Source organism: Urocitellus parryii, chromosome 3 (assembly GCF_045843805.1).
Source record: "Urocitellus parryii isolate mUroPar1 chromosome 3, mUroPar1.hap1, whole genome shotgun sequence".
In the NCBI taxonomy this organism is placed as follows: Eukaryota; Metazoa; Chordata; class Mammalia; order Rodentia; family Sciuridae; genus Urocitellus; species Urocitellus parryii.
Genome location: NC_135533.1, coordinates 172,849,758 through 172,862,496, shown reverse-complemented (window position 1 = coordinate 172,862,496; position 12,739 = coordinate 172,849,758). Strand labels below are relative to the sequence as shown.

General features: G+C 41.6%; 1 protein-coding gene across 1 annotated transcript in view; it reads left to right on the top strand.

Moving 5' to 3' along the window:
- Erc2 (ELKS/RAB6-interacting/CAST family member 2) overlaps positions 1-12,739 on the top strand; it is an 808,331-nt gene that overhangs the window by 634,895 nt on the left and 160,697 nt on the right. The window contains exon 16 of the mRNA XM_077796473.1: positions 563-710. Coding sequence (XP_077652599.1) covers positions 563-710 — 148 coding nt within the window. The remainder of the gene's footprint in view (positions 1-562; positions 711-12,739) is intronic.

The following is a 12,739-nucleotide window of genomic DNA, read 5'->3' as shown; positions in this document are numbered from 1 at the left end:
TCACTAAATGAATTGAAAACCCAAAGGGGACTGGAGTAAATATCTCCATCTACCTTCAAAAGAAACTCTTGCTTGAAAAAAAGTAATAGTAATACACAGAGTCTTACATGGCAAATAGATGGATGGATAGATGGATGGAGGTATCTTAGAAATAAATGCTCAGATTGATCCCCTTTTTTATTTCTAATTTGTTTCTGTTCCTATGAAGCCATGAAAAATGTCTCTATCAAAAGACACAGTGCAGGGGCTGGGGTTGTGGGCTCAGTGGTAGAGCGCTTGCCTTGCATGTGTAAGGCACTGTGTTGGATTCTCAGCACCGCATATGAATAAATGAATAACATAAAGGTCCATCAATGTCCATCTGTGCACAGGTCTCAGGGATTCTGACCCAAACTACTTGGTCCATTGTGAACGTTAAAGGCACAGTTTATTTTAAGCAGTATTTGTAATTCCTTCCCATGGAGATCATAGTTGGTGACTCATTTCAAGTAGAAATGACAATTGTTTAGGGTTTTTTTATCTACTATATAAAAAATGATCACAATAATCTTTATTTTACCAGACAGGAAGCACTACTTGCAGCAATCAGTGAGAAAGATGCAAATATTGCATTGCTGGAATTGTCTGCCTCCAAAAAGAAAAAGACGCAAGAGGAAGTCATGGCTCTCAAGAGGGAGAAAGACCGACTAGTGCATCAGTTAAAGCAGCAGGTGGGGCGTCTGGCACCAAAGGTGTGTTTTTCTGGGTTTGGGGCCTTGGGTGCTTCTTCTGGGTTTAGCCACTCTTCATTTCCCATGTCCAACCTGCAGCCTCAAGCAGCTAAAACCAGGTAGGAGCAAAATGGCCCGAATTGTTGCTGGAACATCATTTTATGGCTTTTCTGTTTTATGTGCATGTGGCTGGGCTTGTGTGGTTTGCAACCAGTGCTGTTTTTCTTTCTTTTATATTAGCATCATCTCCCCAGGAATAGCTCTCTGCTCTCTTCCTTCCAGTGGACTTCAACTTCTAGTAAAATTCTAAAAACTCCTAAATTCTGGGTACCTTTTCCCTGGTAGACCTGTTACCTTCTGTCTTGCTCACTTCCTGGTCCTTATAAATAAATCCCCTCATCCAGTTCTTTGGGTTCCTTTCTCTCTATATTTCCAACTTTGGTTCTTCAACTAGTTCCCCAGGACTTTTCAGTCAAGGAACATCTCTCAACCCTTAGTACTGCTAGGCCAGGCTTAGAGACCTCGGAGACAATATTTGGTCTAATGTTTTTTTAATCACCTATTTTTTGCCCCATAATCCTGTTTCCTCATCTCTAGACCACTGTACTTGTTTTGAGAGGTGTGGAAGGAGAGGCATAGACCTAATTTGTGCAGAAAATTCTTTGCTTTTCTGAGGGTTTTTCTGGAAGTGACTTAAATGGGAACAGTTATACCTGAAGCATGTTGGAAAATCATCCCTAAAACAATTTACAGATGTTATTCCTCCACCATATAGAACTTGGGAACTTTTGTAAAGCAATACTTAAAGATTTTCACTCAGATTACAACTTCATCATGAAATCCACTCAGCTCAATTGTCTGTGGCCTCATAATGTGGCTGCCACATCTTAGCTAGGGCCACATGCGACTCTGGTGCTTTCTCAATGGCAAATGGTTACCATGTAGTATGTCCACATCAATTTCCACCCCTGGGACTGGCTCCCTGCCTGCTAGGGTAATCTTTGCTAATATGCTAAGCATAGTGTGTAGGGTAAGTGGAAAGGAAGCCTGAAGGAATAAGCCCCCTTTCCTTATAACGGGGCAAACCTTTTCCTCCTCAGGAAGGAAAAGGCATCCTTTGGCCCTGAACCAGAGTCCATTTCTCATGGGACTGCCTTGCGAAAAGACAGAGACTGCCGCCATGCCTGAGCACCCTTTCCTTGCAGAGGGAGGGTCTCAGTTGCTGCCAGACATTGGGGTCATTCCACAGAGCGGCATGCCTCGCTATCGCTGGCCCCCGGGGAAGGGGACTGCTTCCATCTGACCTCTTTGTTTGGAGCTGTGCATCTTTTATACTGGATTTTCTACCCACTTGGCCATAGAAAGTCAAGATGAGCCTCCTTCTTTGCTTTCCGTTAAGTCCTTCCCTGTGCACCCTGTGTCCTCCCCTCCTGCACCTAACCATTGTAGCTTTCTCCCACAGGTTTATAGACCTAAGAAACATCCCCTGAGCTCGAATATACCATGCCCTTGTGATGCTGGCTACAGCCCAGATATTACGGCCAAGTACCACGGGTCCAGCTACGATGCATACGTGAGCCAAAAGTCTCAGGTCAGTCAGCTGCTTAGGAGATAATTGCCCCACCATGGGGGTTGGGGTGCATAAAAGCTACACCCTATCTTGACCTTCGCCTCTTCTGATGATTTCTAGTACTTCTTGGCCCTAAAGTCTGAGACCATAGGTGATTGCATCAGATCAGGATTTGCAATGTAGTTATTATTTATTTCATTTTATTTGTACTTACCAAAGGTTCCAAACTTGGTGACCACCCTATATGGTGAATTCTGAAATAACCTGAGAGTACTACAAAGCCAAAACAGCTAGAGACATTGTTACCAGTCAAAGTGAATTATTTTTTGCTTTTACCTTTTAGATAATTTTCTCCCCATATCTCCATCTACTTTTCTCAATAAAGATTTTTTTTCCTGAAGCTGCTTCTTTTTCTTTCTCAGCATCCTGAAAATTCACTCCTAGATTCCAGTAAGTTTTGAGTGTAGCCCTTCGGTTTGCTCCTGGGAAACTGCACAAAGCCTTCATTCTTTGTGTCAGCCTGGGTTTTGGGTATCAAGGGGCACATTTGGGAAATCCCAGCCGTGCAGAGTGAGGCTCCTGCCTGGTCAGAGGCAGGGTCTGAAAGGTTGTTGTGGAGAAAGGGCAGCAGAGGAGGAGGGTGGGCCCCTTGGTGTTGTGGTTTAGGTTTGAAATCCCTCCTGGCGTCCTGTCCAGCAAAGAGCAAGATAAATCCCATGAATTTAAGTATCTTTGTTACAAATGATAATGATTCTAAGAATAACAGCTGATTTTCTTATAAAAGCACCTACCTTTGAGCGCTTTTACTGTGTGCTTGACCCTGGGCCCAGGGCCCCTTAGGATGTTGTCCCCTAGTCATCACTGCAGCCTCTTCTGAGGGGAGCATCCGTGAGGCTCAGAGTGTGGAATTTACCAGCCCAAAGACACAGTTTGTGATAGGGCTCCAGCTTCCCATAGTCTGACTCCACACACACCCAGCAGGCTTAGGAAGGAATTCAGAGCAACAGGCCCAAAGATATTCCCCAAAATTATGAGGTTCTTTTATCCCCTTAAGTTTGACATAGATGCCCCAAATCCTAGTTAAGGTGCCAAAGACTCCAAACATGGATTCTACCTGGAGTGCTTAAGCTCAGGTTATTTGACCACATCAAGAGTAATTCCTCCTATCTGTCAGCTCTCACCATACACCAGCCATAGGTCTAAGGGCTTTGAATATATCAACTCATCAGCTGCCAACAGAACTGAGGGATTGGTGCTGTCATAGAGAAGGAGCCAGAGATCAAAGAGGTTGAGCTCCCTGTTTAGGCCTCATGGTTGGACATGCCATGATGCTTAAGGGAACCCTTTGCCAAACAATCTTAAATGGGTTTCACAAATGCCATCTAAAATCAAACTGTTTGGATGAAATTTTGTTTCTAACACTTGTTAGCAGGGTAATCTTGGGGACCTCCTCGAACCTCAATTTCTTCATCTAAACATGGGCTAATAACCTGATTTAAAGCGTTGTTTTGAAGTGCAGTGCTGACGAGTACTTTGCACATTAATGGGCACATAGTAGTAGGTGCTTTGTATGTGTGAAATGCTATTTCTTTTTTTTTTCCAAAATATTTTTTTAGCTGTCAATGGAACCTTATTTTATTTTTTTATATATGGTACTGAGAATCTAACCCAGGGCCTCACATGTGCTAGGCAAGTACTCTACCACCGAGCCACAACCCTAGCCTGTGAACTGCTATTTCTATTTCTATTAATTACTATTAATAAATATCACACCAGTCTTCAGAGGTAGTTTAATTTTTATTTCATTATACACAGCTGGGAGTTACAACTCATTGAAAACATACTATGGACTATGACAGAGCAGACAGATGTCAGCACCTAAGCCTTCCTAGTCCTCCTCCCCTAAAGCTAAAGTAGTTGGGAAATGGTGAGCAGATACATCAGGAATCCTAGATCCCAGCTCCCAGCTTGCACTGAAGAGGTGCATAGGGCTTAAACCTGCTTGGTTTGCATATGTAGCCCCATGGTGAGACATCAGTCATCTTCACCTGCATGGCCAACTTGGACTAGCAGAACCCTGTTGGGGGCCAGATCAATGGAAAAGGCAGACAATGGATCTACCCTGCCTGATTTTGCACAAATGGTGAGGTTGACTGGTTCCTGAGGGATGTCCACATTTGTTAGGCTGCCTTTTTTTTTTCTGAGTGTACATGTTTGTAGAATCATATTGGTCATACAATCACGTATATACATTTTGAGCTCGGCTTATCTTATGTAGAAAGTCTCATCACTGCCCATACCGTCCCTGATGACTGAACACAAGTAGTTCATTCAACAACCACCAGTTGTTGCACTTTTATAGGCACATAGTGGGTACTCAGAAAACATTCATTATGTGAATATATGATTACAACATGACAGGCACTATGCCAAGTACTTTATGTATATGAAAGTTTTTGCTGATAATCCACCAACCTTCCATGTGCCAGGCTGTCTGCCAGCTGCTAGGGATTCATCTTTGACAGTTTTATTTGCCACAATGAGAAAAAAAAAATCATCCTCATTTTTTAATTAATCAAACCAAGGCTCTAAGAGACCATATGATTAACCACCATCTTCTCACTCATTCCTGCAGTATAGAATTGGGTCCCAGGGATGTGGGAATACTAAGGTCTTGCCCTTGACTGAACTGAAGACTGCATCCCTAATGCAGTCTGTGAGTCATGTCTTCGTCCCTATACTTCACAAATGTCATCAGAAAAGCCTAGTTCTGATGCTGCAGCTCATGACTGCCAGCCTGCCCAGGAGTGTGGGGAGAGAGGGATTGGTAGCTTGGTAAGACCAAATGCCGCATTTGAATTCAACTCTACAATTATTTATGGAGTGACTACTCTCTGTTATAGTGCCAGGCATTTTTGGAATACATCAGTGACCAAAAGAAAGAAAAACCCTTTCCATGAGCTTGCTTTTTAGTGGGTAAAGAAAGACAATGAACAATGAATGTGATAAATAACTAAATTATGGGATAGGGAAAAAGAAAAATGTAGATCAATGTAAGAGAGAACAGGAATAATGATATGATTGAGGGTCTGCTGATCATTTAAAATATGGTGGACAGGAAGATCTTCATGTGGAAGGAATCATTGGGGCAAAGCCTTGAAGGAGGTGAGGGAATGAGGCATGTAGACATCTGGGGGAAGGATGTTCTAACAAAGAGAACAGGCTTTGTAAAGGTTCTAAGGCAGCAGCATCTTAGTGTATTTGTGGAACGGCGCAGAGGTCAATATGGCTGAGTGGGTGACAAGAGGATGAGTTGTCAGAGCAGTACTAGGTGGACTGGGCTGTGTAGGCCTCTCTCATATTGGATCTGTCAAGAGTGGTATGTTCTGAGGCACAAATTTTCTGCAGTTAGAAAGCATAATACATGAGCCTCACAGCCTCAGTGCAGAGAGGACTCCCTCTGGGCAGTTCTGGACTGCCTGCATAAGGCCACCCTGCTCAGCCCACTCCCTGTATCCCCAAGCTTGATACTTGATTTGCAGTTTGAAGAAGCATTGCCACTTCTTTGGTGCCACAGACCACTTCTGCCAGAATCTGCTGTCATACCTAATGAGATTTTCAGGCAGTGTAAAAGCAAAGCTCTTTGATAAGACATTCTCCCTAACTTCCTGACAGTCTCAGCCACATGCCACAGGAATCCTCATGTGCACCCTCCTTGGTGTAAGGCGGTATGGAGGCTGATGGCTGTGGCTATCTCATCCCATTGGCCCATGTACCCTGCTGGCTCTACCTAGGCGAAGCATAACTGTCCTCCAGGCCAGGCCCATCTTCCAGACTTCAGTGAACAGAAACATGATCTTCTCCAAAGAGGAGTCTCAGGTTACACTCATCGCTCTCCAGCTCTCTCTGTTAAGAAGACTTCCTTGGCTCTGCTGGGTGTTAGGAGAAGGAAACTCAAGCCAGTGCACTCTCTACCTTACACATACCATTCCTTCTGCCTGGAACACTTTCCCTTCTTTTCTTCACCTAGTTAATGCCTACTCTTCAATTCAACTTTGTTCCAACATCACTTCTTCAGGGAGGATTTCTGGGACTAGAAAAAGACCCAGAAAAATTGGATCAAATCCTCCAACTTGGCCCTTCATAGCATATGTATATCTATTTTATAGCACTTATAATCAATGAAATGCTGTTTTTGTTTTTGCAATGATTTGAATAATAACTATCGGCCATGCTTGTATATGAACTGCATGAGAACTGAGAACATGGCTTCTTTTTGTTCACCTAATTTCCAGGCCTAGCACTTAGCAAATATTAGTTGAATATATGAATGAGAGGGAATCATCAGGGCATCTTTGTAAGAGATAGCAGTTCAATCATGACCTTGTTCCCTTTAAGACAAGACTTAGCCTCATAATTCTCACCCCAGTATTCTAGGCACCCAACCCCAATCCATAGGAGCTGATAGAAGAGTGAAGTCTGTTTGCCAATTAATGACTCTACACTGACACCCTGCCCTCTCTCTCTCATCACATTGGAGGTCACTTGACTCCGGTATTTTCTCAGTCTGGACTTGTTAAGATGGTAGCTAACTTGAACCTTTTCTCTAAATCTTTTTATCTTATTCTACTTCAAATACTCTCCAATTTCTTGAATTCTTCTTGAATAAAATGTCACTCAATTCTCAGGTATGGCAGAGAATTCTCATTATGAAGGGAACCCCTCCAATCCATCCCTGGAAACTTCTGAGCATCTCATAAATCAGTTTGCCTGGAAATACCTTAACTCCTGTTAAACATCTGTTGAGGAAGCCAGAGGTGATATGAGATGAGCTCAGAAATTCCAACTATGCCTAACAATGCAAGAATCTTTGTGACGCTTTTCACATGTTGACATTTGGGTGGTTTCTAGGCTGAGCATGGTATAAAGGTAAAGGAGTAAAACGTTTAACCTTCTTGTTTCACTGAGAGATAAAAGATTGAACATAGTTTGGTATAGTAGGCATCTAAGTCAATCTAACTTTTGTTTTCTTCCCATTTTCATTTCTTTATAAGCACACACCTTTGACATTGTACTCCACCTCTTTAAAAAAAAAAAATCTGGCTTCCAGATTTGTGCAGTTTGGGGAGAGTGTCTCAGTTGGAAATGAGTTCAGTTTTATTTTGTTTTTCTCTAGGGGAACTAGTTCTAGAAATTATTGTTAAAAATTATTTTCCTTCTTTTTTTGGTATTTTGGATACCACCCCCCGATGGTCCCTCTATGCTTAAAGAAAGGACTGACATCAAAATAATTAATTCTGAAGTCATTGGATTTGCCTGCTGCTAAAGGGTTTTTGAAGAAAGCTTAAAACTAAATCTTACCCCTTAAGCCTTATTCCCAAATGCTTCCCTGTTGCTGAAGTAGTGATATACACATCCTTGATAAAAATGCCTTTTTAAAATGAGGGCCAGACACTATTGTTTAGTTAAAATTAGAAGCAGCTTATTTCTCAGAACCGGTTAGAATACTTCTGAGATCAGAGATACATGGTACTTGATTTCCTTTCCTCTTTTCTACCAGTTATGGGCATTGCTTTGGGCCACCAAGAAACATGAAAGTCAGTTAGATTTTAAGACCAAGAGATAAGTTCACTGGTTCCCTGTGTTTCTCCCAAGAGTTTGCGGGGGGGGGGGGGGGGGGGGAGTCCTATCTCTATCTCTAGGCAAACATCGCGATGGCTGTGCCAGGTTAACATGGCATAATCTGCTTGGGTAGAGCCTCCTTGGCCTCTGTTGTCGAAGTCCTAACTGTCTTAAAGGACTAGCCAAACAGATGTGGCTAAGGATGGGAGAAAGCAGAGGCTGCCCTGGAATGTGCTCAGAAGAGACGCTTGTAAGGATGGGATCCTAGTCAAAATCAGATATCCCATCCTTTTGGGAACACAAGAAGCACTGAGTGCGGTAGTTAGCCATGCAGTTCTTGTCCCTCTCTGTGAGGCCAGATGGCTGCACTTCCCACTTACACTTCCTTTGCATTGTATGCTGATAACTCTTAATTACCCTTTGTGGTTCAGGAGGTGAGCACAATTAACCAGCAGTGGAGGAGCCCCATACAGTAGGGTTCCCATAGCCCTGTGTTGTGTTTGGATGCATTCCAGAAAAACTTGATTTGATCCCAGCATTGTAATGCATCGCAGACTTGCTTCAGATCAAATTGCTGAGATGCAAATGCATTGGTCTTTACAGCAGACTCACTATGGGTTAAGCTGTTCCTGTGCCCCTGGTAGAGTCTAACCACATCTCTATTTATCTTTGACTGCACTGCAAAGTGTCTTTGCAGTGTGCTCTGGAGAACCCCCTTTTTAAAAAGAAATGCTTAGATCCTTTCTCAGCAGTCTGAGGGCAGGTTGTTCTGATGAGGTAAAATCTGAGCTCCGTGATGTTACTGAAAACAGTTTCCTCTTAATGTCCAAGTAATTGGACGGGATGCTGGCCTGCTCATTTAGCCTGGAAACATTCCTGCCCCGGGTCCTCTGTTGCCTCAACCCCAATACTCAGGGAGTCCATTTGTTTGCCAGTTGCACAAAGTATGCTCAAAGATCTTGGAGGGCAAAGTATTTTCTCTGTGATTCCATATGTTTCTCAAATTCCTCTCTTCCCAGAGCATCAAGCTGACTCTGATGGACCACTTTCTGGGTTTCATTTAAAGGTCTTGCTTTGTTGGAAGCCATGTTTTAAATACTACTTTAGCTCCTTTCCCTCAACATGCATGGAACACCTGGTATGATGGATACTCTTTAGCTGTAGAAGATGTTGACTTTGTCCTTGAGCCTCAGAGTCTTATGGTCTATACCAACAGTGAGATAGATATTAGTTCATGAAAAGGACAACAGGACAAATTGCCATTTTTTTTTTTGATGTAGTATTTCCAAAGTTCAAAAAATTCTTTTCTTTGCCCCAGGAGTCAAAGAACATGTCTTGAAGAAATAGAAATTCCTATGAATTTATGATTGGCAAATTGATCACTTGTCTTTTGTAACAAATGCCTCTCCAACCATAAGTTGTCAAGGATCTTAGAATAAGCATGTCTAGTTATAGGGGGGAATACCCCACAAAACCCTCACTCTTTGATTTTAAAGTGTAGCTTTTTAAAGTATAACTTTTTTAGGTAGAAAAAAAAACTTAAAAAGAAACTTTACCATTGTGTTCCCTGCTTTTGGAAATAAATAATAGAGGAGATGGGTCTGGATTTTTCAAAGTAAATCACCAACTTTGCTTCAGTAATTTAAAGTACCCCAACAGCATCCAGCAGTTGGCAGAGCACATCAGAATAACACGCTTAGCCCAAGGTGACCAAAACAGAGAATAGCATGCCAATGCCAAGAAGATCTCTCACTTGCTGACTCTCTCTTTTTTTTTATTCAAATTTCACATCTGTGCTCTATTTTTAAACATTTATTCTTTAAGTGATAACGCATGTTTTACCAAGCCTCTTATTGGATTAGACATGTTTGAAATCTCTTGACTTTAACCTGTTCCTTACCACAGCCAAGAACACTCGCATCCATCACCAAAGAAGAGAGTGTATTTTCATACTTTGGGGAAAGTTCTTGAGATGTTGGCTGCCAGGAAGCCCCTGTGCTTTGGGAAGAAGAAATCTACCTTTTGTACTATGTGGTCTTGGGGGGATCTTGGAGTGACATTGCTTCAAGAAGGCTTCCATGTGGGTGCACTGTGTAGAGAGCTCTTGCTCTTCTGAGCAGTTTTTCTACTCACATTTTAGACAGATGAACTGACAATTATTTGAGCTCTTATTGTATACCTAGTATTGGGCAAGGGCTTTAAAATACATTATCTCATTTAACTGTGACAACAATCCTGAAAACTAGGTGTTAATAATCCTGTTTCAGAGATGAGGAATCTTAGGTCCCACCAAGGCCACAGCCAATGAGGGGTGGAACCAGAGCCCAAGGAGATCTCACATCAAAGCTCTTCAGAGCTGTCCCCAGCAAATGATGATTAAAAAAAAAAGAAGGCTTTATTCTGTGACCCCCACCCTGTCTGGGCCCCAGTTGATTCCTGCCCGGCCCTGAGGCCACAGCATGCAGGCTGGGGAGGCCCCTTATCTCTTGCAGTATCACCTGGTGTCACCTACTGCCACTGGAGAGAAGGGGCTGGGACTCTATCAAAGTGTCAACCTTTTCTAAGAAAAGTGGCCATTTGTTGTCTGTGGCTTGAGAGTTTCATTCTCAAGGTATTTGCTTGAAAGTGTTTTTATTCTCTCATTTTCCATTTTTTTTTCTATTATCTAATGTATAAAAAAACAGGTTTCTCCTGGTCCCTTTCTCTCTCTCTCTATCCCGCTCTCCCTCCCTCCCTCCCTTCCTCTCATCATATAATTAAAAGTCCTTTCAGGCTGTCTTCACCTTATCATTTCAAATGAGTTGAAAAAAGACCCGACTTCCTGCCATTGTGTCCTCCTGATGCTGAACTTCAGAAGGAAAGAAAAGCCCCTTTTCACTTCATACACCTCTTGAATAACTGTATTCAAGTTGTGCAGATTTTTTCATTGATCAGCACTGTTGTGTAAACCAAGTTTTCCTTTCCTGGCTTTTGCAAATAATAATTTCAGAGGGAAAGGACTTTACACCTCCTCTCTCCTGATCACAGTCAGTTAGACACGGAAGTGAAAATGTCCAGCAAACTGTCTTTGCTTCTACTGGACTCAACATTCCTTTTGAGTACATTCCACTTTCTTTTTATATATTCTCTACAACACGCTAAAGTCAGTATTAAAATTTCCAGAATCTCTCATGTTTGTTATTTTTTTTAAATTTACTGCACCTTTACGTACTGTACTAAAAAGAAATGGTGATGTGATTTTGTAACCATCCTTGTTATGCAAATAAACTTTTCCATAATAGAAAGCACATTAATAAATATTTTATCATAAAAGAAATACATGCTCATTATTAGAAACTTAGGAAAATGTCAATAAAAACTAAAATCACGCATAATCCCACCACTCAGAATTAACTGTCATTATGATTTATAGTGTCCTACATTCCATTGTCTGCAGGCATTATTTGAACAAATACATGACATAGTACACAATGAAGATTTTTTAGCCTTCTTAACAGTTAATATTTGCATGCATTTTCCCATGTCCTTCAAAGTCTTCAAAAACAAACACATTTCTTGGTTTATGATTGTTATCATGCTGTAATTAATTTTATCATGCCCCTGTTCTTGGGATTTTCTAGTTTTTCACTTTTATAATTACACTGTGATGAACATTTTAAAATGTATTTTTCTATTATTTTTCTTAATGTCTAAAAATTGAATCATTAGAGTTATGGCTGTTTTTAAGGATTTTAGAGAATCAGGAAATAGCACTCTCCTACAAAGGTATTTTATATCTGCCAATTTTAAATGAATGTCAACTGCTTGTGTTACCTTTGTCAGGCTACCCTCTAAAAACATTCTACTTACAGATTGGGACAGAATACTGCTATTGGTAATGCAAGTGGTCAGTAAGCTGAAAAAAGAAAGAGGCAGAGGGAGATTTTTAAAGTCCTTGAGTGGATAGGCATGTAGACAAGTAGACCATCTAGTCAATAAGTATTTATTGAGCATATACTATGTTCCAGATGCTGTTCTAGACATGGGATGGGGGATACTACAGTGAACAAAACACAAAAATCCCTGCCTTGAAGAAACTTACATTCTAGTAGAGGGGACAAAGAAATAAAATTAAGATATCAAATATATGACATGTTAAATGACAATAAATGCAATGGAAAAAAAAGATGATGTTCTGGGAGGGATTTGGGGGTCCATTTGAACAGGGTTGTTCATGAATGCCTTCCTAAGAAGAGCAAAGACTTTCAAAGGTGAGGGGGTGAGTCATGTGGGAGCATTATCCTACAGGGAAGGAGTGCTAGTGGGGACACATCTCAGCCTGAAGGGTTGGAACTTGTTCTTCTCAGGGCGACTCCCCAAGTGCAGTTGCTAAGTTGACAAGGTGGGGGAGCCAGAACCCTACAACACTAGTATTTAGATGAGATTATTTTTAAAAAGATATATGCACACTACCACCACCACCCCAAGGTCTTATCTTTGCCCTGATACAGCCGCCATTGGGAAATGCCCATTGGACACAGCCAGAAAATCTTTGTCCAGATGATCTTTGACAAATTCTGGGAAGAGAACTGTGCAAAGAGGTTATAAGTTCAGACCAGACAGAGAAACTATCATCCCAGAAACAGAGAAAATCCACAAGAATGGCAACTCAGCCAAAAATATAGGGTTGTTTTTATGCCCTAGAAACCTCCTATTAACTGATCATATTGTAGCTGGTTTTATTTCCTCTTTTTCATGAGCCTGTACCCCTAGAATTACAGGCACAGCTCAGAAGCCCACCAGGATCTCTGCTGCTCTGGGCTACCTGGGGTGTTCCAAAGCCATTGGATACTAGAGG